General features: G+C 34.3%; 1 protein-coding gene across 3 annotated transcripts in view; it reads right to left on the bottom strand.

Annotated features, from left to right (window-relative positions):
* LOC149807291 (sperm flagella and cilia-associated protein 2-like) overlaps window positions 1-26814 on the bottom strand; it is a 122196-nt gene that overhangs the window by 59194 nt on the left and 36188 nt on the right. For all 3 annotated transcript variants that reach the window (XM_089964851.1, XM_089964859.1, XM_089964867.1), the window contains 7 exons: window positions 19863-19951; window positions 19100-19466; window positions 17282-17417; window positions 15200-15341; window positions 10887-10961; window positions 6744-6828; window positions 306-467 (listed from right to left, as the gene is read on the bottom strand). In XM_089964851.1, coding sequence (XP_089820977.1) covers window positions 306-467; window positions 6744-6828; window positions 10887-10961; window positions 15200-15341; window positions 17282-17417; window positions 19100-19466; window positions 19863-19951 — 1056 coding nt within the window. The remainder of the gene's footprint in view (window positions 1-305; window positions 468-6743; window positions 6829-10886; window positions 10962-15199; window positions 15342-17281; window positions 17418-19099; window positions 19467-19862; window positions 19952-26814) is intronic.

Below are 26814 nucleotides of genomic sequence, written 5' to 3'. Positions count from 1 at the left end.
GAAGGGGAGAAATATGCATGTTTGAAACTAAAATGTCAATGTTTTTGCAAAAAAATAGAAGCACATTCTTCAGCAATCATAAACTATTATGAAGCCATATATCTGATACTTAGTCATGTCACTGGCAATAGTCATGCATGCTTATAACAGATACAAATTTTTCAAACAGAATATTGAGGGCAAACAAATCCAATTACTTTTAAAACAGATGTCATTAATTTTCAGACACATAAAATATATTTGACAGCTTTATTTTTCAGGTAAACGTTACACAAATAACAGACATTTTTTATTTTGTTTCCTACCTCTACTCCCTTTTTTGGCACTGCCACCATCAGACTTCTTGCCACTGCCTCTTTTTGGTGATCCACTTTTGTCCCTTTTCTTGTCGGTATCTTTATTCTTATCCTTTGGTGATTTGCTTCTGGATTCTTTGGATGATGGTCTGGAAGTTTTCTTACCAGAACCTGTGAAATAATAAATAACTGAGAAGCAACTTGATTTTCAAATCACAAGTTCTATTTCTGAACCAGGTGGCTACAAGTTTAACTTTCAGATAAATTACAGAGCAATCTTTAAAAACTGTTCCATTTAAACATACACTACCCAGGAAAGGCAGTTTTTTTTTAAACACATATGCCAGGGTACTCTGGTAACTTGCAGAGTTCAAAAGAAAATACAAAATCCTAAATTGCATCTATGAGTAACTATTCCAGACTGAGTAACTTCCCTGGGTCCCAAGTAGGTTTTATTGGAACAGCCCTAACATTTACTTCAACTGACTATCTGGAATTTACTGTTAGAATAAATGAAAAGTTAGCTAGAAGAAAATTACTGACTACATTAACTCCCTAACACCCCCAACTAGCCACTAATATTGATTGCATAGTCATTTCAAGAAAAAAAAAATGAGGGATTCTGTGCAGTATGTGGTTAAACTTTGTAATTAACAGCATAAAAATAGGCTACAGATCTCCTTTTGCATATTTCTAAATGATGAAATATGCAGAAAATACATAAATTCAAATTATACTGTGTTCAACAGTGGAGTGTTATGAACAACTTTCCGAGTACTCCCTACTGCCCATTCCAATAATTCAAAGGATATTACAAGTAATTAAATCATAATAAATCCTTCTAAATGTTGAACAAGGTGCTCAAGTGGGCCTGATATCATTCAACTGGCTAACATAATAACAGTTGATCATTTTATTAAGCAGGCTAATGTAGCATTGTAAGAACACCAATCTTCATAGACTATGTCCCAATCTTTACGTCATCTTCATTTTAACCTATTTCATTATATCCTGATAAAATTGTTTTAAAAACAGCATGAATTATATGCATAGTATCTTGCTCATAAATAAAGTCATCCAGGATCTTGGAGATTTAAACCAATTCACTAAGTTTTATAGAAATTAGATTAGAAATATAGTTTTAAGATCCATCACAACAACAAGCTCAGCCAATCATATGCAAGGCATCTCATTCCTATGCACAGATTTTGCTTAGTACATGTAAAGAACATGTCCATGAAAATGATAAAGTAAGCTCATTTACCAAGGTGGAGCATCCCACTGGAATTTGGTCTCCAGAATGTCAGGAATCCAATGAGATGCAAGATGATTATCTCATCAATATGCATAGATCTTGCTCTTGATCACACTCATCCAATACCTTGATAATATCAGACTATTTAACAAGTTTTAACAACTTCTGATCAAAAATATAGTTTCTCAGGCACTGACAAGCTCAGCCAATCAAATGCAAGGTGATGTCATTACCACATATGAATATCACTCATAATCAGCTTAGCCAATCAAATGCAAGGTCATGTCATTAACATGCATAAATATCACTCATAGTCATACACAACCAAGATTATGATGATATAGGCATATATGCCAACCCCTGATGAGGAAAAAGTGTAATCTAAGTGGACAAAAAGAGTAATCTGAGCATAAAAAGAGTAATCCACATATAACATAATAAAATTCAATGAGCATATGTACAAAATGATTTATTTACCCCTTCTGGTCTTTTAACATCAATTACTGCTTCTAATTTTCATATATAGCACTTTTAGCTTTAAAAAGCAACAGTCTCTAATATTGCATTTCAAAACACTTTGTACCAGCTGAGATTATGAATGTTCTACACATCAGTAGAAAACCATGTGCTGGGTTACAGAGCCTGGATCTGAATTCAGTTTTATTTTTGTTAACAATATTGAATAGTCTCTCATAGTCAGCATTAGAATGGTAAAGAACCAATATTCCTTTCATAACCTGACAAAGAAGAGGATATATATATCTTCCAGTTATTGAATCTTTTAGCTGGGAAATATGATGCCATTCCACATCAACTCCTCATGAAGTACATTGTCAGGTAGAATGCCAACTTGATACTTCAGGGATTCTCCTTCTAATTTATCAGCAGCCTTTCCTGCAGCAAGGTGCATCATATGACAGGGAAAAACCTGATACGTACACTGATGGAGACATTTTTCAAAATATAGAATGCAACTCCTTTATGAATTCCAATCACTGATGCATTATCAGCTGAAAACCTCATACAGTTCTGCCAGCTTATGTTTATTCAAAGTATTATCAAGTAAATAAAAATTGTTTTCTCCAGTGGAATCTACTGTTAATTCTGGCAATGAAAGAAGAGCACTCTGACTTTGCAATTTTCATTGTCAAAGTCTCTTACTCAGACTGGGTACAACTTTTTGTCATCATAATCACTGCTCCTGTCTGTTGCAATGCTACACAGCCCAATTTTCATGGCTTCTGCAATTTTAAGCGCATTATCTTCTGCCAAACACCAAACAATATTAGAGGAGTTTGTTCTTACACATGCATATTTTCTGCAATTTCAGAATCAGGAAACATCCATTTGAACAAAGGATCAACATAATCTTCTACTGCTAGGGGTAGTCCATGTTTTATTAAGAACTTGGTAAATAATGCCTCTGCATGTATTGGCCCTGCTTTAAAAAAGAAGCTACAAGTTACCTTAGTATTGGAGTTTGTAAAACGAGCTGATTCAAAGTTTCTTTGTTTTACCATCATGATCAATATTAAAATCCTTTCCACACAGCCTGCAGTGGGCATGAAGCTGCCCTATAATTGAATGAATGCTGTATTGTGTAATTCATGTATTCATCTCTGAATCGGATTTTCATCTTTCTCTAATCCATCTGTGAAATTATCTGAAAAACATTTCTGCTCTAAAACACGCTTCTACTAGAATAAATCTGACTTGACTTTTAGTGTCAAATACCTACAGACTGGTTCTGTATCAGATACGAATTAGAACAAAGAATCTGCAAAGATTACAATTTAGAAAACCAGTCTGTTCTCTCCTAACTAAGCCATAGAGCTGCTATAAATAGAAACTGAGGTCAAAAGTTTGAAAGTTAAGCAGGCATGTTTCTTGGAAAAAAGGCAGTTGCTAACATAATACTGTTAGGAAAGTGCATGCAAGTCTTTTTCTAATCCATCTGTGAAATTATTTGAAAACATTTTTTTGCTCTAACCCATGCATCTACTAGAATAAATCTGACAACTTTTAGCACCAAATACCTACAGACTGGTTATGTATGAGATATGAATTAGAACAAAGAATCGGCAAGCAAAAATTAAAAATTAGAAAACCAGTCTGTTCTCTCCTAACTAAGCCATACAGCTGCTATAAATCGAGGTCAAAAGTTAGAAAGTAAAACCAGCATGTTTCTGGAAATAGGGCAGTTGCTATAAATAGAACATAATACTGTTAGGAAAGTGCATGCAAGGCTATGGACAAGCATACTCTTATGTTGTAGTTACATAGAAGCCGTCTTTTCTAGAATATGGTCTGAAAGATTAATGGGATGTTAATAAAAATAAGAAAACAAATTATTATTTTTTTTTGGAGGGGGACATACCGAAAATGTGTAATCTAAATACTTTTACATGTAAGGCATAATTTTGTGAAAAAAATGCGTAATGATTACGCCAAAAGCATAATGGTTGGCATGTATGTATAGGCCTATTTACCTAGTTTGATCAATTCACATATGCCCAGATCTTCAAGTGCACTATGCAGTTGGACCCAACTTATAAGCAAGTATATATGTGAGTATAAATTGGTCTCATATGAGAGGTTTGGTAAAAAAAACTCAACCAATCAGATGTAAGATCATGGATAGGCAAGGTCTTGCTCATTATAAAAGCCATCCAACATCTTGAAGATATTAGCATATTTACCAAATCTGATTAAAACTGGATCAAAAATACAGTTACTTCAGTAGCAAGAATCTCAGCCAATCACATGCAAGATCACCTCATTATTATGCAAAAATCTAGCTCAGAATAAAACACATTATATCTCTTGATGATATCAGCCTATTTACCAGAACTTTGACAAATATATTACCAGAACTACAGTCACTAAAGTGTTGACAAGCTCAGCCAATTTGAAGCAAAATCTCCTGATTAATATGCATGCATCTAACTCATTATTGTACTCATCCAAAATCTTCATGACTTAAGCTGGTTTACCAAGTTTGACCAAACTGGATCAGAAATATAACTTCTAGAGTGGTAACAATCTCAGCCAATCACATACAACCTCATCCCATTATTATGTGTGGATGTCCTGCATTATTAAATTCATGTGAGATCTTGATCATTTAAACCTATATTTGAAGTTTGATCAAAATCAGATAATACTGCTACCAGTGTGGTAACAAGACTAGCCAATCAGATGCAAGATCACCGCATCAATATGCATCAATCTTGCTCATCATAAAACTTGTTCATGATCTTGATGACATATGCATATGTTCCAAGCTTGATCAAAAGTGGATCAGATATATAACCTCTAGTGTGTCATAAGCTCAGTAAATCAAATTCAAGATAACCTCATTTGCATTGACATTGATCTTTTTCACTAACTTGTCAATGTTCCTGATGATATAAGCATATATTCCTTTTTTAATTAAAACTGGATCAGAAATTTAGCCTACAGACTGGTAACAAGGTCAGCCAATGCATGTATCTTGCTCATTATTGAAACCATTCAAGCCCTTATATCAAGTTTAATCAAACTAGATCAGAAATTATGGACTCCACAGTGTCGACAGGCTTAGCCAAATTAGATGCCACTGACTACCTCATTAATATGTGCATATTTTGCTTATTGTTGAACTTGTCCAAGATTTAATCAGATAAGCATAAATTCCAAGTCTGATCAAAATCAGATCAGAAATCTGGCCTCCTGAGTGGTACCAACCTCAGCCAAACAGATGAAAGATTATCTCATTAGCAAGCATCTTACTCATTACCAAATTATTTGAGATCTTAATGAAATAAGTAAATGTTATAAGTATGATCCAAAAGTCATCAGATATATGGCCTCTAGAGTGTCAATCAGGTAAGCCAATCAGATGCAAGATCAACTCATTAATTAACGGGGATCTCACTCTTTCTGAAACTTGTCTGAATTTTTATGATATAAACCCATATACCACATTTCAGTGAAACTGGATCTGAAATATAGACTTCAGAATAATAATAATAATAACAATAAAATTGTAATAACTACTTTATATAATGAGAGCTTTACAATAGTTACATGGAACGTATTCATCCTTATGGCCCTCCATTATTTGCATATTTACGTACATAGTACAAGCTGCACACACAGTAAAAAAAATGGCACAGAATTGTTGATGGATGGATGGATGATAGGTGAACAATGGACACAGGGCTGTACAAAAACTCACTTGACCTTATGACCAAGTGAGCAAAAAAAATGACATACATCATTTAGGCAACCTCTAAGAGAAAGTGAGTGAGCGAATGAGCAAGAGGTAGAGAGAAGAAAAAGAATAATATTTAAAAGATAAGTTGCCCACTTTGATAGGAAACAGAAGTTTGAATTGTAAACATATATCTTCATGATCCTTTGTTTTATATACTCATAATGATGCAACAAGAGCAACAAATATCAAATAGAACATGGTGAATTATTATGTAAATAGAAAAGCAGTTACAGTTAAAGGAGGCAGAGTTTTATGCACTATTTAAAATATGTGCAGTTTAGTTTTTAAGATTTACTCTCAATAATTTTGACTCAAATAGGGATCTGGTGTAATTATTTTTTCAGTGAGTCCTCAATGTCTGATATAATATACAAGTTAGAAAATACACTTATATCATGCTTCTGTATGCACAGTGTTTTCACAAATGTTTCCAATAATTTTCATTTGTTGTTTTTTATTCTGAGTGTGTGTGTGTGTGTGTGTGTGTGTGATTTGGATTTTTAACGTAGCTTTATCAATTTTTCAGTCATATCGCTATGATGTCTGCAGTGTGACAGTTTATAGTGATGTCTAGCACTGGGGCATCATGCCGCAGTCATGTAGCATGATGTCCCACCCAGTCACATTATCCTGACACCAGGCCGACCAGTCCTAACACTAACCTCTTAATGCTCAGCGCCAAGCGAGGTGGCTGATAGTATCATTTTTGTAAGTCTTTGGTATGACTCGACCGGGGATCAATTCCAAGACCTCCTGCATCCAAGGCAGATGCTCTAACCACTAGGCCAACAGAGTGGTCGTTTTTTTTTATTTTGATGTATTGATGAACTGCTTCTACAGTCTGAATCACTTTGTTGTCTGTAAACCACTGTTAGTTTCTTTGTTTTCTTGATTACACGTCTGTTTATGTACCTGTTTGTTATGTGTACCATACCTTTTCTGGAGCCAGACCTTGACCCTGCCCTTTCTTCAGGAGGGGGAGTTTTTGGAGGTTCGGCTGGGGGAGGAGGTGGTGGAGGCTAAAAAAGGAGGAAATATGATGCTTTCTAGTTTTAAAAAACAGTACCATACACCCATATATGAATATGTCAATGAAGAGAAATACCATATATACTCACTTAAAAGACTGCAAATTGTGCAGACCTGGATTTAGGTTGGCAGATCTGGGTCTGTGCAATTTGTTAGAAGTAATCAGTAGAACAAACAGCATAGACCCTGGCCTGCAGGCACATTATGTGAAGCAGATCAGGATCTTTGTTGTTTACAGTTTGACTCAACTTATAAACAAGCAAGTATATATGGTAGGTAAACAACCTGGTCATGCTGTTAATGTTAACAATACGCAAAATTGTTATTGAGCTTAAATTTAACATTAAGGCAACACTATTAAAGTGAGACTGCATATAGCCAAGGTAGGTGGGGTAGTTAGAATTGAAACCCTTTAATTTTTTTGGAATATATATTAATAATCAATGAAAGTAATTTTTTCTGCAAGATGAGATTTTCACTAATTTTATTGACTTTTTGCTAAACAATTTGGGACAAATATCAAATTTACCACATCACTAGTTATATAAGCTACTCTGATGATGACCTTTTAAATAACAAGCATAGAAAGGATTGAGGTGTTTTCAATCTTCTAGCAGCCATTGACTAGAAAATATTTCTTATCAATATCTGAACATTTGGGGATTAATACAAATCATGTATTGCATGTACTACAGCATAATTTTCCCCATGATAAGCCTAGCAACAACATATGAAAAGAAAAACCAACAAGAGACACTAGAGGGCATGATGTCACTCACCTGACTTACATATCTTAATAGCTGATCATTTCACTACACAGCCTTCAATAGCAGTATAAGAACATAAGCTGGGTTAACTATCTCCCAAACTAATGAAGTTCATATGCACAGTCTCTTGATCATAATCCAAGTCATCCAAGATTTTGATAATCAGAAACACAAAAGATACAGATATGGCTTCAAAAATGCTCAGTCAATCAGATGGAAGATCAACTCATTAATATGCATTGATCTCAGTCAGTAATGAAGCACTCAGATCATAAATAGACAGATCCACTCAGATCATAAATATAGCTTAATGACTGGTAACAAGCTCAGTCAATCAGATGCAAGATTACATTATTAATATATGTGGATCTTGCTCATTATGAAAGCCATCCATGATCCTGATTATATAAACCCATATTGCATTAGTGAACAAAACTGGATCAGAAATTTGGCTTCCAGAGGGGTAACAAACTCAGTTAATCTGAAGAAAGATTCTTTCACTGGTATGCATGGATCTCACTTATTATGGAACTCATCCAAGATCCTGCTGGCATAAGCATACATTTTAAGTTTGATCAAATCTAGATCAGAAGTACAACATCACGAGTGGTACAAAGCTCAGTGAATCAGATGTGAGATCTCTTAATTAGTATGCATAGATTTGGCTAATTATCAAAGTTCTCTGATATTTTGCTGATAAAAGCCCATATTCCAAATTTGATTGAAATCAGATGAGACATATGCACTCCAGAGTCATAAGAAGTAATTGTTGATAGATTGACAACAATACACAACAGACAATGCACAATAGGTGCAGGGCATTACAATACACTCCCTTGGCCTTATGACCAGATGAACAAGAAATTCTAAAATAGAAATATGCCAATGTTTGGTAAAAGAGTGGGAATCTGCTTATCATTAGAGAATTATGGTATCTTTTGCAAAAGAAATAGAAAGAAAAGCAACTTCAGGACTCTTGCTGCAATCAGATGGATAGAAAACTCACAGCTCATGGAAATATTTTTTCTAAAGTTAATCTAACTGGATACAAAAGCAAACAATCATTACTAAGTTATTCATTCCAAAAGTAAATACACACAGTGATATTTCTGTCTTTCCAATCAAAAAGACATTAAAACAAATGGCATCTGTGTTCCTCAATTAATTCCTCAGAACAAAGTTAGCCTAGTCAGAAACTGAATACTTGGCCAATCATGAGTGGTCAATCAAATATTACACACCTGAAATTCCAACAGAATTCTAACTAATCCAGCTACAGTGGAACCCCGCTATAACGCGATGATCGGGGTCCATAAAATCGGATCGCGTTAATAGCGGGGTCGCGTTAATGCGGGGTTTTACAATATTTAACTTTTTTTCCGAGAACATATACATGTATACATGTACAATGATCAAAAGTCAGCTTATCATCAGATGAATATTAACTGGAATGCATTAATTAAGATATATTCAAAATAATCGATGGCTAATATATTTATAGGTTATTACTGTGCATTAAAAACATTTACTAATTTTTATTTGTTTGAACGATAATACAGATTGACCGATAATACCAGACTATCGCTATATCATGAAAAGTGTATCAACACCGTATGCTACCATGCCGTCGTGGCATGCAGTTCATCCATAATGGATGTAATTTCATTGAAAATCGTACAGATTTAAAATATTCAATAATTTTGTAATAGTCTGAATTCGTCGTGTAAAATATAGGTAGAACAAAATATTGAAACCATTTACTTGCCGTCTGATATCGTACGGTCATTGCATGCAGCTATTCCCGGGTCTACATACGGTGTCTGTACAAATTTCATACCGCTAATTCCTAGATCTCTGGCAAGCTGAGTTTGTTGTTTGCCCTTCTTTAGTTGATCTAGGGCATACAGTTTCTCTTTAGCAGAAAACGACTTGCGTTTTTGAACTTGCTTTTCCATAACAGTAAAATATTTTTTTATATAAGCAAACAACGTACACAGATAAAGCTCGATAACTAAGTAATGAAGGCCTGAAATGGTTACGAATCACTTTTTATATAAAACAAAATTAAGCTTAACGGATGTACAATTTCATACCCTTTTAATTTACAGATAATAAAGTGGATATTATTTACTTTCAACTGTTTGTTGTTTGATCACACCGCCAAGCACAGCATACATGTTGGCGGCTTTCGTCCTTTCATGTTTATTAAATTGTGCGACTCTTGTATCAACCACAGCTTTGTCTGCTGCTTGGCTGTGATTGCACTTAAATAAGAAGCCCATGTCGGCTATTGTTTGAGCAACGACTGTATACATAATTCATGGAAGACAATCACAAAGACGATTTACTGGCTTTACTCATGGATCCGTAATAAGTAATACTTCCGATAATGTTTACTTCGGCTTAACAATTCAAAAACCTAATGAAACCAGTTTTCTCTTCTAGAGTAGAATACGGAGCTTCACCACAACCTGTTCAAATTGATAAATTTCAGAAGCCAAGCGTTGTACACACTATTTCTCGTACGTTATATATATCGTATTATTTTAGAATTCATACACGATCACTTCTCCAAAATCACTTAAAGAACCTGGATAAATTGTTAAGTTCCGATCGTTTATTATTAAAAGTCATACGCGAATTCTTCCACCAAATTATAATAAACATTTTACACACTATTTCTCGTACGTTAAACAAATATTTTCACGGTCCGATAAAAATACACGTAAATGAATTTCAAATTTCAGGAACCATGCCACGATCATATTATTTTAAAAGTCACAACTAATCTCATGCCCAAAATGAAGTTAATTTCTTGTTTTGTTTTTTTTACTTTTCTCCAAAATTTTTTTCTCCATGTGTGAATGAATATACGAAATTTCGGGAGCCATGCTATGACCGCGTTATATCCGAATTCGCGTTATGGCGGGGCGCGTTATAGCGGGGTTCCACTGTATATGTGAATCATTATGTAATCACATCTGGAAGTACACGGGGGAGTTAGACAAGAGCAATGAATGGTACACTTAGCATGTACCATGTAACAATTTTATATTAATAAAATTACAACATTTTCCATAAGCTGTCATGAAATTTTCACAATATACTTAAAAAGTCAAATATATTTTAAAAAGGTACTTTTCAAGAGGCAAATGCTCAACTTCATTAAAAGGAACCATTATGCTAATGAATAGGCAGCAGGATCATTCAGCATTTTTTGGTGGGAAGATTTGATTGCATGCACCATGAGCACTTTCTGAATTGATTTTATACACCATTACCTCTACTTTTTTCTCTTCTACCCTGGGGGTCTCTGTTGGTTCTGCAGGGGATGACTCCTTGTCCTTGCCTTGAAGCTGCAAGGTGAAAGAAGAAATGCTACAACTGCTGACCACACTCACAGACTTTTCCATATATTGCAGAATTTAGCTGATTTTTCAGGTTTGCATTTTAAAATAAAAACTTTCTTTGAACCTTTTCAAAAAATAAAGACATAGATTATAGTTTGCTCTTCAATTATAGCATGTTTCAGTGTTCAAAGATTTGATATCCTGAAGTTTTGGGCCCCTTCAGTTTTAGATTGAACCCCTCCTGGATACTAAAATAAGTTGCCCGTTAGGCTTGAAAACATCCCCCAAATTCCAAAACTAGATCTATCCTTTTGATCTAATCTGACTGAAAAATACTTGAGTGACCAGACACAACATATTTATCATAATCTACCCCAAAAACAACCACATAAGCTGATTAATATTTAGTTCCCTGCTGAGGACCTTGTTCATAGGTTCACCTGTTCTTTATTATTTATAAAGGACAAATTTATATCTTGCTCAGGAGCTATGTAGCTCAGTTGGTAGAATATCAGACTCATAATCCAGTGATCATGGGTTCAATACCTGCCCAGGCCAGGCTGAGTCAGCTTGTATATCCTTGGTAAAGGCACTTAGCTCCCATTTCCATTGCATGATATACCCAAAAATGAGTTAAATGCTCCATTAAAATATACAAACTAAATCATCTCTTGCTCACACATTCTTCCTGTAATACATGACTGGTTCAATGGATGTGTACTGGTTCCTGTGTGACAGGTCAATTAGCTTGGGGAATTAGTGTCTTATCAGGGCACTCATGACCATGATTTACAATCAAAATGAAACTGATCTATATTTTAATCCAGTTACTTCATGTAAGTTCTGGTCACTGATTCCACAGATGGATGTCATGGGTAGGTCCCTGTCACCTTTGATTTTAAATGGAATTTAGTATTTTAATACTAAAAATGTTAAAATAAACACTAATTATTGCTATCTTCATATAATGTGCATTGTTATACTCTCCTTAAGAGGGCCTCAAGGGAGAATAGTCCTTGACTAATGAGTCACCCTCTATAAATAAAGTATTATTATTATTATTGTTATTATTATTATTATTATTATTATTCTTACAGGTCCACAGTACTGTGACATTAGTAAACATACAGATTCTACACTGATTCCACAGATGGATGGCATGGGTAGGTCCCTGTCATCTTTGATTCTTACAGGTCTACTGTACTGTGGCATTAGTAAACATACAGATTCTACACTGATTCCACAGATAGATGGCATAGGTAGGTCTTACAGGTCCACTGTACTGTGACATTAGTAAACATAAAGATTCTACACTGATTCCACAGATAGATGGCATAGGTAGGTCTTACAGGTCCACTGTACTGTGACATTAGTAAACATACAGATTCTACACTGATTCCACAGATAGATGGCATAGGTAGGTCTTACAGGTCCACTGTACTGTGACATTAGTAAACATAAAGATTCTACACTGATTCCACAGATGCATGGCATGGGTAGGTCTTACATGTCCACTGTACTGTGACATTAGTAAACATAAAGATTCTACACTGATTCCACAGATAGATGGCATGGGTAGGTCTTACAGGTCCACTGTACTGTGACATTAGTAAACATAAAGATTCTACACTGATTCCACAGATAGATGGCATAGGTAGGTCTTACAGGTCCACTGTACTGTGACATTAGTAAACATAAAGATTCTACACTGATTCTACAGATAGATGGCATGGGTAGGTCTTACAGGTCCACTGTACTGTGACATTAGTAAACATAAAGATTCTACACTGATTCCACAGATAGATGGCATGGGTAGGTCTTACAGGTCCACTGTACTGTGACATTAGTAAACATAAAGATTCTACACTGATTCCACAGATAGATGGCATGGGTAGGTCTTACAGGTCCACTGTACTGTGACATTAGTAAACATAAAGATTCTACACTGATTCCACAGATAGATGGCATGGGTAGGTCTTACAGGTCCACTGTACTGTGACATTAGTAAACATAAAGATTCTACACTGATTCCACAGATAGATGGCATGGGTAGGTCTTACAGGTCCACTGTACTGTGACATTAGTAAACATAAAGATTCTACACTGATTCCACAGATAGATGGCATAGGTAGGTCTTACAGGTCCAGTGTACTGTGACATTAGTAAACATAAAGATTCTACTTTCAAAAGACAAAATTAGTTCTGATGGAAATTGAATAAAAAAAACAACATATGAACCATGAGTTTTGTAATAAAAGTTTTGTAATAAAAGCTTCAACTGAACAATATGTAAGATTTCTTGTGCATTCATGTCAACAGCTCAACAACGAAACTACCTGTATTCAAGTCCCTGAGTAAAGGGTAAAGAGATGAGAATGGTATCACACGTTTGGGAAAGTAAATTTATTAAAGTGACGTGCTCTGAGTTTATGTCAGAAAAAAATTCTTTAAGCACCATGTTTTACTTTGACACCAAAGAAAAATTTCATTTCACTTTATCCATGAACAAACAAATTACAAAAAATATAAAATAGAGATAAAAAGGTCAATTTTTTTTCAACTGAAGACTTGAAAAAACATCTCTCATACCATCTGTGGAATGCTGTTTGCCTGCAAAATTGTGAAAAAAGGACATTTTCCCCTAATCTTCATTGGTAAATAATACTGAACAACCAGCTCATTCTGTGAACATTCTCCTTTTTTAACACTTTGGTCAATACAAGACAATGATTTGCATATAGTCATTAACATGGTACTTTGTGCATTCAGGCATCAACATGGATAATTGTGCGTTCAGGCATCGATTTGTATTAAGGAATAGTCACACCCATTCAAAATAGTAACAAAACATTATGTATGCATAAAAACATGCTTCGGATTTCAAAATCCTTAGATGAAATAGTACTGAAATCAACTTAAATTTGTGTTTAATGGCATACAAAAATGAAAATGTACCAATCTTTCTGATTTTGACGTAATGCATTTATGCAAAATCAAGTATTAAATTTAACATAAATCCTTCAGTACAATATAAAGAATATAAAGATTTCCAATGAGTGCCCAAGTTACAGAAAAAACTGTTGGCACAAACATCACATCATTTTCATTACTTGAAACACACACTATTTACAAAAAATGATGAACGCAGTAGTCAAGTGAAAGTAGTTGGCAAACTCAGAAAATCCTAACTGTAGAGATTCATTTGGATTTAGATTATTTTGAAGGAGATCAACTCTGGCATTTATCAACATCCCCATAATGTACCTGGAAGTTCTCAGAAGTTTTAAGGTGTTAATTGTTTCCCTTATTTTTGTGAGATTTCACTAAGACGACTAAGAAGCACTTTAGAGGAATTAACACACAGGTTTTATTAAAGAAATGTAACAGGACATGGGCAAAATGTGAGTGGCAGCCACCCATGGTAAACCTGTCATGATTTGCATAGGAATGTACTGCTTCTTCTAGCCATTGCACTAACACACCTATTGAAAGCACATGATTATTGCAACATGAGGTGGGTATTCCGTTATTGGCTATATTCATTCTATATGGATCAGAACTTTATTAGATGCATATATCAGTGATGTTATCAGAGAACAACATTTTTAAAATTAAAATGTAAAATTTGTAAAATGCACACACCTGTGCTTGTAGTTATATTTCAACTTAGTTTTACAAAATGTAATTTTGTGTCATGTAATTTTCATATAGTTTCAATTTTAAAGGTAGTTAAGGTAAATCAAACTGAAGGTAAAGGTTTTCATGACAATCCATGTTGCATGCTGAAGTAGGAAAACCAGAGAACACTCCAAAAATATATATCCTTGATGGACAACCATTACCCCTTAGTGTGCCAAAAAGTCAGGGATCAGTGTCATTGTTGTTGTTGTTGCTCTAGGGTTTAACGCCATTTTTCAGCACAAGATAGGCTATACATGGCGGCCAGTAGAACTGGTGGAGGAAGAACCCTGGAAAACCCAGGGAAGAACCACCGACCCATGAGAAGCTACTGACAGGCTTTCCCACGTAACCGCGATAGCCGAGCCTTGGACTCGAACCCATGCAGACAGAGGTGAGATGGTAGTGATCCGGAACGGTGAGCGCTTTAGACCACTTGGCCACTTGGGGCCCCCAGGGATCAGTGTTTAGACCATAGAGGTGTGAGGTGAGTGTGTTAATTAAACTCTCATACTATCAATAGGAAGGTTAGTTGTCACCAAAAAATACATCTAATGCACTTTCACCTTTGCCAGAGTATCCTCCAGAATTTTGTCCACCTCCAGGTAGACACTTCTGCTCTCCTGATTTGCATCAACATGGTGCAGTGTGCCAAATTTGCTGAACCACTTTTCCAGTTTGGGCCATGAATCCAGGAAGCCAGTTATCCTGTAAGACATGATTCAATACTGACATGAAAACTGTGATATGGAGCACAAAACTGGATTGTAAGTATATGTATGCATGTGTAAATGCAGATCAATTCTTACAACATGAAATCATTATTTTTAACTTCATCAGATAATTACAAAGTTTTTCAAGCTAGTTATGATATTTAGGAAATGACGTTTTGTCAAAATGAAGTTTTGTCAACAAATTGTATGGGCATCAGCACTGTTATTTTCAAGTGCTTTTTTTAATTTAAGGATTAACAAACAATGGACACATACTCACTAGATCATTGCACAACAACTGTACAATTACAACCTGAGACAATTATAATCTGACAATCTGATTTTAATAATATCTTCCTAATAAGGCAAGAAAAAGGTATTAGGTCAAATTTATTTCACATTATATCTCTCACTGGGGAAATTTATTTAAATAGCAGAAAATATTATTGATCCCAAAGGTTTTATTGTAAGAAATGAATCTGATATCTGTATTAATGAAAATATTTATTAATATATACTATAACACGATATATTAATATCTCATAATCAATATTCATACAATCTGACTAAATTCTTCTGTGTAAAGCATTTTAATATTGAGGAGTGCAGGGAGAAATCAGTATTTTTTTCTCATGAAAGAATTTGCAAAATGTTTAACTTGTCTAAAATATTCAATATTTTAATCTTCATTTTGATCAAAACATCAGTAGGTGAGTCACGTATCAACCATAAAGCATGTACTTAGTAAAGTGCTACATAGACCAGCAGCTGAGTACTGGTCAGCCAAGACTGGATTTTATTGTTTTTATTGACACTGATAAAATGGTCCCAATGAACAACAATATAAATTTAGGCAATTAACCCTCATGAACAGTTGTTATTCAGTTATAACCAGAACATATAATATTTCTACTAATATCACTTTTGCAGCCGTTTTGTGTCCATGTTTTGATATATTGTAAAAGTGGTTAAATATGGGTCTAGTGAGTTTTGGTCTAGTGAGTCTGCTAGTGATTATTGGTATATATAGTGAGTCTGTTATTGAGTATTAGTCTGTTATTGAGTACTGTTATAGTCAAGTCTTTTACTGAGTGTTGGTTTACTGAATCGGCAATTTTTTTATTATTCTGCTTGCAATTAATAGGAAAAAAATCTGACGAAATAAATAATTAAAACATATACACTAGCCAAAGAGAAGACAACTGCTCAAGATAATAACTTTTCTAATTAAAGACCAATCCTAAATAAGTAAAAGAATCAGTTCCAAGGACCATAAGTTTAATTATTAAAAGCATGCTGTGAAAGGATAACAGCATTTTACAAGACTCAGTTTTTACATTTACAAAACTGTATAGAATTTGATTCTGATTCACCCACTCAATCGGTACTTTCCCCTTTTTTGCATTATATCACTGCATCATGGTCATTTCAAGGTTATTTTTTTAGAATAACTCAGGTGTTAAAAGAAATGGCCAGAAAAGGATGAAAGAGCTCAAACACATTTACGGAAGATAAAATAGTACCATTCCTGAAGCATTAAATATACTCCAATGTGAGATAATTATTACTATTTCTCCAGCTTTTAAACCTTTCAAAGATACAGTAATGAACTTTCAATTTGCTACAAATTTATATTAGTCACTGAAGCTACAATGAATCCTTCTTTGATGCATGACATCCACATGATGTAATTTGATAAGCAACACACACACATTTCTAGCAGTGGATTCTGTATTATATTCAAGGTGTTTTTCCATTCAGTGGACAAATTGCATCTGTCTGTTAGGACCAAACCAAACTGTTCACATGCAAATCACCAGGAGCAAAAAGTATTCAAAATGGAAAATTCTAACTAGTGAAAGGTACTTATTACGTGCCAGGAAATGGGTAGTGGGTGGGGTGTAAAAGTAAAGCATAATGAGATTATTAATATACCTGTGTTGAATCTGTTCCTGGTCATAAGATGGGTCATCCACAGGTAGAACTTTCTCTACTTTACCAACACCTGTAACACTGCCCTCTGGTGGTGGGTTAAACTCTTCCTGATACTCCTTTTCTGACTGTATGGCTTCTGTTTATATCATAATCATCATTATTCATCATCATTAGTATCACTGCTATTATCATCATCATCACCACCACCAATACCACCATCATGTTCATGTTTACTAGTCTCAAAAAGTTGTATCATAATTTTCGTAATTTTATTATATGCCAATAGATAACTTAATACTTAGCAAACCAGCCAAGAAAGGTCATTTACATCATTTCCATTAGACACAAAATGTATCAAACTGGTTGAAAATAACATAACTGATGTAATAGCTTTGGCATATACTGGCATTATCTGTGAATCTGTCACATATCAAAGTTAGATTAATATAAGATCTGGCTTTAATTTAAGAAAAATGGCAATAAACTGCATGAAAATGGTGTAGGTTTGGGGAAGCACCCTCAGACAGTACGAGTGAATACAATGGATAACTGACATATGGTCAGTCTACCCAATAAAATATTGACTGTTGATTAGTCAAAGATTTTCAACTAAAATGTGCATACTGCTTACACTCACATATATGTTGTGTGCAATTGCAGACAACATAGACCTTGATCCACTGTCGCATCACACATAGGCAGATCAGGGTCTATGCTGTTGGTTTTACTGATTACTCCTAACAAATGGCACAGACCCAGATCTGCTAGTGCATTATGCAAAGGCAGATCTGAGTCTGGGCTGTTGTAGTTGGACTCAACTTTTATGTGAGTATATATGATATGAAATTCAGCCACATTGACAACAATACCAAATCAAAGCAAATTTAAAGTTACCAAGTTGTAATAGCAAGAATTTGTCAGAGTCACAATATTTTAGTATTATTTTATATTTGTCTGTATCTTTATAAACAAGCTAGATTTCAACAATGCTGAAGAACTCTAAACAGAATTTATATTTTTCCTGGTTTTGAATCTAAATTCAATTCTGTATACTCAGTTTTTATTTTACTATGGGCCTGACTAGACACTGAGGGTTTTTATGCATTACTCTATATACCATAATTCTCTGATGATTAGCCTGCTTCACATGTGTGCAAGATTTTGCAAAATATTTACTAAGTATGTCTTTGTCTAATAATAAGCCTACCCCCAAGTTTTTGACAAACTCATTAGGCTGACCCCCTGGTCTATCATGGAAGAAAAATGGTAATTTTGAAGGAACAGAAAGAAAAATAATTTTGTTTGTCCCCCTCAAGGATAGATGAAAATTTATAAGTGTAAAGATTTATTTTTGGCAGAACATTGTTTCCATTAAAAAATTAAAAAATAATTCACTGGCATTCCATATCTTCTACGTAAATGCAAATGGAATACCTCATAAAAGTTTAATTCAAATTTTACATGCATCAGCCCTATAGAGCAATACCTTGGATTTAGTATGGCAATGGTACAGAAAAACATTGGCTATCCATACCCATCTAGAGATGCAGGAGTAACATGAAATTTTGTCTGGATAACTGATACATTCATTCACAATAAACTGTGTCTGCAGGGAATACTACATTGATCTTATGGTTGACAAGTTAGGATTACTGTCATCCGATGTTTATTATATTCTTCAATGTATGGTCATGCAATATATCCATTTTAAAATGTGGAAGCTAATTAGTACTATGGTAGTACTGAGGCTCTGACTAGTGACTGTGAATCTAGTTTCTATTCCTAGGCCATTAAATAAAAGGCCTTTGCACAACTTACTGGTCCTTCCTGCTGCTCTTCTTAAGCAAAGATCATCTGGAATATCAAACACGATTGCCACATCTATCCCACTGGCTGGCTCTGGGGGTGGGGGAGGGGGACGGGGGTCAGGCACTAGTCCAGATTTCTTTTGCTTCAGACCCTTTCTAGCTGCATCCTTTTCTGCAGCATCAAAACCACTAAGAGCCTTTTCCAGGACTTTTGATTGGTTGTAGTTGGCAGGAAAGCCATCGAGTATCCATCCTGTTCCCTTGGGAACCCTGCGAATGGCTTCCACAACAACATCTACAATCACTTGATCATCTACAGGCTGCCCCTTTTTCAGGAATTTCAGTGCCTTCATGCCCAGCTTGGCTCTTGGTGTTGGCTATAATAATAATAATAATAATAATAATAATAATAATCATAATAAAGAAATGAGGAATATTCCTAAGGCCAGACCTACTAATTAAAGTGGCACTGACTGGAATAGCATAGTCATTGCAGACAGTTTATTAGATTTAAGGTTGTGGCAAGTGTCCTATCTCTGGTAAAATACATCAGAAGAATATGTAAAGAGGTTGTGCAAAAGAGAAATAATAATAATTACATTTATTATCTTTATCACATTCTCTATTATCCATTTCTGGAAATCTTTAAGTGTTTATAATTTAGTATTTAATTCACAATCTCAACATACTTGATCTTTTTGCCAGTAGCACATTACCACAATTAAAAGAAATTTGATTTGCTTTATTGGGAACCTGTAAAAAAGAAAGCAAACCTGAGGTTTACGAGCCTCCTTGGCTTTAGTTTTCTTGACAGGACTCTCTGTTTCCTTTGTAGCCCCTTCTGACTCAGCATGTAAAGGTCCTGATGGAGAATTAGCAATAATTACATTAATTAGTTAAACTGAAGAGAAAACTATTATAGGGAGGATGGTTAATTACATACAAACCATATCAATGAAAACCTGTCTACTGAGCATTTGTACAGCAGGACCGATTAATAACAAACAGATATGGATACAAGTGAATACGTGAATATTGTAAATTACCAGTGCTGATGATGGTTCTTATTATAGTAAACTCTTATAATTTATCACCATTTTAATTAATTATCATCTATCACCATTTTAATTAACTATCATCTATCACCATTTGAATTAACTATTCTCTATCACCATTTGAATTAATTATCATCTATCACCATTTTAATTATCATCTATCACCATTTTAATTAACTATCATCTATCACCATTTTAATTAACTATCATCTATCACCGTTTTAATTAACTATCATCTATCACTATTTCAATTAACCATCAGCTATCACCATTTTAATTAACTATCATCTATCACCATTTTAATTAACTATCATCTATCAACATTTTAATTAATTAAGACTTATCACCATTTTAATTAATTAAGATGTATCACCATTTTAATTAGGACTTATCACCATTTTAATTAAGTTTTCTATACAAAAAAGACATCCATTGTTTCAAGCATTTCATTATTACCAGGTTTCACTGTACAAGATGGGAAAATTAAGAAAGCAGTTAATAAAAAGAAATGATCAGGCATGACAAATCTGATATCCTATGATGAAGGACATGATTTGTTTTCTTAAAGTTTGAAAAAGGATCAAACGTTCATTCTGTTTCTAATTTAAGGTCATGATCTGAGGTTTTTAAATATCTAAGGTGCTTAAATGAGCGATGATCAGTGATGTTTATGTCATGAATCACATTAGATTTTGATTAAAACTGTTGCCACTGTTGATTGTAAAACCTGCAATCTTATGTGAAATTTACACTGTCATTCATTAATATTTTGGACTGTATAGAAAAATCTTAATATAAAACAAACTTGATGACAGAAAACATGATACAATAGCAGGGATGGTCCTGGCTTTTAAAAAGCTGTCGCCAAAAAAATCGCCAACCTCAATATTTTGTCGCCAATTTTCAAAAAGTGTCGCCAGAACAAGTAGTGTACATTTTTTGAAGTGTTAATTTAGTCTATTAGTGTAACAGGCAATGAAAATTACAAAAGATGGGTTAGTTAATACTCTAATTACAATAAGCATTAACAAAATGTTACAAAGTGTTATATGAAGATTCGTCGCGATTTTAGGGCTGCCAACTTGTTGAATGCAGTTTCAAAGTCTAATTTTTCACATCTGTACATGCTGATTCTCATTAAATTCTCGAGAGATGAGATGCAGAGTTTATTTCTGATGTCAGTTTTTATGAGGTTCATCTTACTGAATCCACGTTCACAGTCTACAGTGCTGACAGGTGACACCAGTAGTCTCTCGGCAGCCCCCCCTCCCCCTTATGGCTAGCTTCACAAAGCTTGAAGTGAATTGCTTCCTAAATCCCAAGAATGATCACTGAATGCTGTATAAATTTTCTCGACAAGCAAACTAGGATCTCCATTCCCACGAATGAAACTTACACGAGTCAACACCTGGCAATATTGGACTGTATATATAAGCATAAATTCACACTCAATTTAGGGATTCTTTCACTCCTGTATTTTGAGAAATAAATAATTATTATTAATTATGCAAAACTGTTTTTTTTTTGGCTATTTCTTGTTGCAGAGTTTAAGTCTCTGCAGCCATAACACGGATTGATGGCAAAAGGAAAAGATCAATGAGTAAAATGCTGCACTGGCGACAGATATAATTGTGGTGAGATTTTTTTCCATTTGCTTTGTATTTATACGCAACAGTCGGTACTTCAAAGGTTATCAGTTTTCTACGAAGGTTCAGCAAAACTATTGTATTGGTATATGTAAAAAAAAACAAAAAAACAACAACAACAGAAGGATTAGCCATTCAATCAATTGTATCTGTTCTATTCGTGTCTTCAGAAGTTGGTCAGTTGTAGGTATAGTGCGGTAGCATGATTGACTGTATCACAGCATACAGTACTCAGCCCAGATGTCAGCATAAGCAGATTATGATGTAACAATGCACTGTAAAGATGGGGTTGTCAATACGAACAAAGGATCGTTTGTGTAACAGATTGCTTCCAATGCATTGCTTAGTCAAGTTTGTGGCTTCCTTTCATTCTCCCTTTTAATTTATCCAGTCAAAATCCATGATTGTATGTACAAATTAAATAACCAAAAAGTCTGTCGCCAAAAAAATCGCCAGATGGGATATTTTTGTCGCCAATAAGGAAAAAAAATCGCAATTTGCGACATTGGCGAAGCCCAGGACGATCCCTGCAATAGAGTGTTTCAATTATTAACTCATTGATATTTTATGCTGCAAGCATGCGGAGTTAACTAGATTTATATACATTTCAGGTTGCTAATCCTGTTATGGCTTACAAGATTTATTTCAATGCAAATTAAAAAATTCTATCAACACAAGACAACTGATTATAATGGCTTGTACCATAGTTGCAAAAAAGTAGCATTCTCTACATGCTTGCTTATAAGTTGAATTCAACTGCAAACTGCACAGACTCAGATCTGCCATCATATAATGCATAGACAGATCTGGGTCAATGTAGCTTGCAAAGAGTAATTAGTAGAACAAACAACACAGACCCTGATCTGCCAGCAAATTATGCGATGGTAGACCAGGATCTATGTTTCTTTGCAGTTGGATTTGACTTATAAGCAAGTACAAATTGTACATATATGTTAACTTACAGTAAAACATCACTATTCAGACTACTCATCATGTGACATAGATTTGGGATGAAAAATTATTTGTATAAATTATGCATTGTACATGGTTTTCTTCCAGTTTTCCAATTCACATGCACATGTATCACTGAGAATGCTGTGTAAAAATAGTGAGAACTTGAAAAACCTATTTAAAATAAATGCATTTAAAATTATGAATAATTTGAACATGATAAGCTGAGTGCAATTCATACTGGGAGGAAGTCTATGGGGTGATTAAAAAGTATTCACAATCTGTCAATTGATAATCAATTTTCTACTGTATTTAAACAGCATTATATATGAGGGTTTAAATAAACAGTTCTAGCACAAGTACAATATCTTCTAAACAAAGCAGCCCAACATCATAAAATTTAACCTGTTAGTATAACAGAAAATGTCCCCATTTGGGACATGACATAATTTTTCAGTTGATGACATCATCTTTTTCTAAGTCATATATGTGGATGTGGTGGCAAAATGAAAAATGAGTTCTTTTTAAGAGAGAATGATTATAACATTTTGTACATCACCATCCTAACATTCTGATGAAATCACATGTTAACCCCACCATGGCCACATGTGTACCAGGCTGACAATTTGACTTTCAATACTATTTTGATGGTTATATTTTCACAAGCAAATCTGGTGAATTTATGTCCCTTCCTCACAGGCTGAAGACCTTTGACCTCTATCTTGTGAGTATAATACCAAATACAGAACTCAACTTTTTTTTGGGAAGTGATGTTTATATAAGTACCAAGTTTCATTTCTGTGCCTAAAATGCTTTTAGAATTTTAAACCTTAAAAAAAATTAGTGTATCAAGAATCGGCACACTATCTGCCTGTCTTGTTTTCTATGGGGATAGTTGACTGGAGATATCTAATCAGTGGGTCACAAGGACCTCAGCCTTTTGTCAAATTATGTCTTGCAATAAACTTAATGTGTAGAAACCATGATTTTCTTATTAAACTTTCCATGACCATGATATCTGACCTTTAGCCTCCAGGATTTAATGTGTCTTTATTACATTAAGCGCAAACCATCCACAAAGTTTTGTCAATGAACTTACTCTATAAGCAAAGTTGTTCTGCTAAATCAGTGCCTATTTTATGATGTATGATTCTGGGCATTAACTTCTAAAACATCAGGTGTAAGAATCAACTAACAGCATGAAAATCACATATTTTCAAACCATACCTTTGTCAACTTTATTACATTTTCACTATATTTAGAAAATAACCACCCTTTTTGACAAAATAGGAGGTGGGGCTATAGATTTCCCCCTAAAATGTTCAGCTCTAGAACAGACATTGAACACAATTTTCATTGTGCCCCAATGACCTACTGACCCCAAAATCAACAGGCATGTTCCATACCTTAAGCACTCCAAATACATTGGTCAATGTTTGTGGTCTATAACTAACTTAAGATGCTAAAAACATATCTCTTTTATCAGTAGTACTGACCTTGACTACTGACCTTTGACATAAAAAAACAATAGGTTTCTTTCTGACCCAATGTGAAGTCATCCACAGACCTTTCTGGTGAAGGTACAGGATCAATAACTCAAAACTGTGCAGAAAGTTTTTCTTTCATAGTCAAAGTGAAAATGACTTTTGATTCTTTGACCCCAAAATCATTATCCTTATTCTTTACCCCATGTGCAAGCCATCAATAAGGTTTGTTCATGGTCTGTAATGTATAGCTAATGCTATTATATGGAAACCTTTGTTCTTTTTCAGTCAGTAACCTTCACTTTGACTTTTTAACCCCAAAATCAAGATGCTTCTTTCCTACCCAAAGCATAAGCCATGCACAAAGGCTGGTGAAGGTATGTTATTATGCAAAAACCATTTTTATTCTTTCAGTCACAACCCTAACCTTTCACCTTTTGACTCCAAAGCCCATAGGGTTATTAATTACCAGACAGCAACCCACCCACAAAGTTTGGAAAGTATAGATGACAGACACCATGAGTTATTGTGCAGAAATTAAATTGGTAGCACACAGAGGAACATAAAAAATCACAATATAATACCATCTGACTTATTGCAGGTTATAAAAATCAGTACTTTGATCTGGACATTGATTTTGAAGACAAAATCTTGACATGTATAAAACTACCAAACTTCATCCTATTAGTGATACAGATGTATAAGATACAAAGGACTGAAAATGCTGACCTTTGACCTTAACTTTAAAGCTGAGACACTAAATGTGGACCCTGATTATGTAGATATATAAAGTTTTTAATTTTTTTTATCTCAAATGACAAAAGGTTACAATGAATGAACAAGAAAATACAATGGACAAATGCATAAAAGAACAGATGGGTGGATGGACTGATGAATACAGATGTAAATACCATGTCCCAAGCTTTTTACAAATGGCATGAGAAAATAAAAAATTATTATCCAAGCAGAATTCAGTTTCTCAAATAACTTATAAAGCAAAATGATCAGCTTGTCATTAATGAATGATCAGCTTTGTCCTTTAGTCAATATGTAAAAAAAATGGGGTGAACTGGCTAGTAGTTATTTTGGCAGCAACATAATTATGGGCTGCTCCTGAAATCTGAAAGTTATAATTTGTTCATGTCAATTAACTGGTGGTGCTGGGAGAAAAGTACTGGTATGTCTACTATAAAGGTATTAAAAATCAGCAGCTCATGCTCCCAGTGGTTTTTACAATAACACCTTATGAAATTTTCAGCTGGGGTTGAGCCTGCTACTTGGGAAGAAAATTGCCAAGATATTGGTCTGTTTTTGGTTTGCTTTAATTGTTTTGTATTGGCAACCTAATGCTGATTAATTTTAGATATGGTCAATGAATTACCAGTATCCAGAATTGGAACAAAAATCCCAGAAAAAACTGAAGATGAAATTCAGATATCAGGGTTTCATCTGAATGTCTGGTTATAACAGGTCTACCAGTTTGAATATGGAAATGACTGATATCCAGACATTTGGTAATTTGATGAAGTGTTAAATTCTTGTCTGTAACATTTATATAAAATAGTAATTACATATGTATGTATGTATGTATGTATGTATGTATGTATGTATGTATGTATGTATGTATGTATGTACGGTTTCCATTGAGTAAAAAGCACTGGAAAAGATGACTGAATTAGTTTTTCAAGAGATTTCAAAGTAGATAAAGTTTTGAGTATGGCTGTAATTTATGTAGTAAAACTGGAGGCTTGAGATAGTTCTGTGGAGTGTTGCAATGACATCTGCAACCATGTCTCAATCTTTCAATAAACCAACTGTATATATGTATAAAGAGATGTATGGACATGATAAGAGGCTCTGATTTCATTCAATTTATTCAGAAAAATTAGAGGATTTATTGATGACATTTTGAATTTGCAAACATTATTTTTAGGGCTTTGGTAATCCGGCTAGTGACCTGCTAAATTAGAGTAAAACATTTTGATCTGCTCCCCAGTCTGTCTTTGCTGTAACTGATATTAAATCCTGGTCTTTTTTAACATATGTCCCTTAAATAATATGCAGAATGAAAGTTAGCTGGTGGTGAAAAGAGGGACAAGAAAACTGTCAAGACAGAGTTTGGGGGTCATCATAAATTCTCTGTAAATAGAAGAAGTGTGTAAAACAAGTTTCACATTTTCTTTTCCACATTTCTGAACTCTAAAACTCTAGGTGTATGTATTATTGATGTTCAACATCATGCATTCTATATGATCTAACCAGATCAAAAACTTTTTGACATATAATAAGCAGTCAATTCCTAATTAAAACATTTCTATATGGTATTATTGCTGATAATAAAAAGGATTACAGACAACATGCTGCCCTGTTGTATACCCAAAACCCTAAGATATCATTCAGCAAGGGCAGTAACTCTGAAATTTCTTTCATTAAAAAATTAAGATATAAAAATAGGTAGTCAGTCCCTTAGACCTAGGTCCAATAGGTCATTCAGTATGTATATGTAGTACTTTGAAAGCCTTTTCCAAAATTCCAAAACGTGGCTACTTTATGTTCTATATTTATGAAATGTTATCTAGTAAATGTTTC

The sequence above is a fragment of the Sinohyriopsis cumingii genome, chromosome 1 (genome assembly GCF_028554795.1).
Source record: "Sinohyriopsis cumingii isolate HCF-2022 chromosome 1, ASM2855479v2, whole genome shotgun sequence".
In the NCBI taxonomy this organism is placed as follows: Eukaryota; Metazoa; Mollusca; class Bivalvia; order Unionida; family Unionidae; genus Sinohyriopsis; species Sinohyriopsis cumingii.
This window is presented reverse-complemented; position numbering and strand designations above follow the sequence as displayed.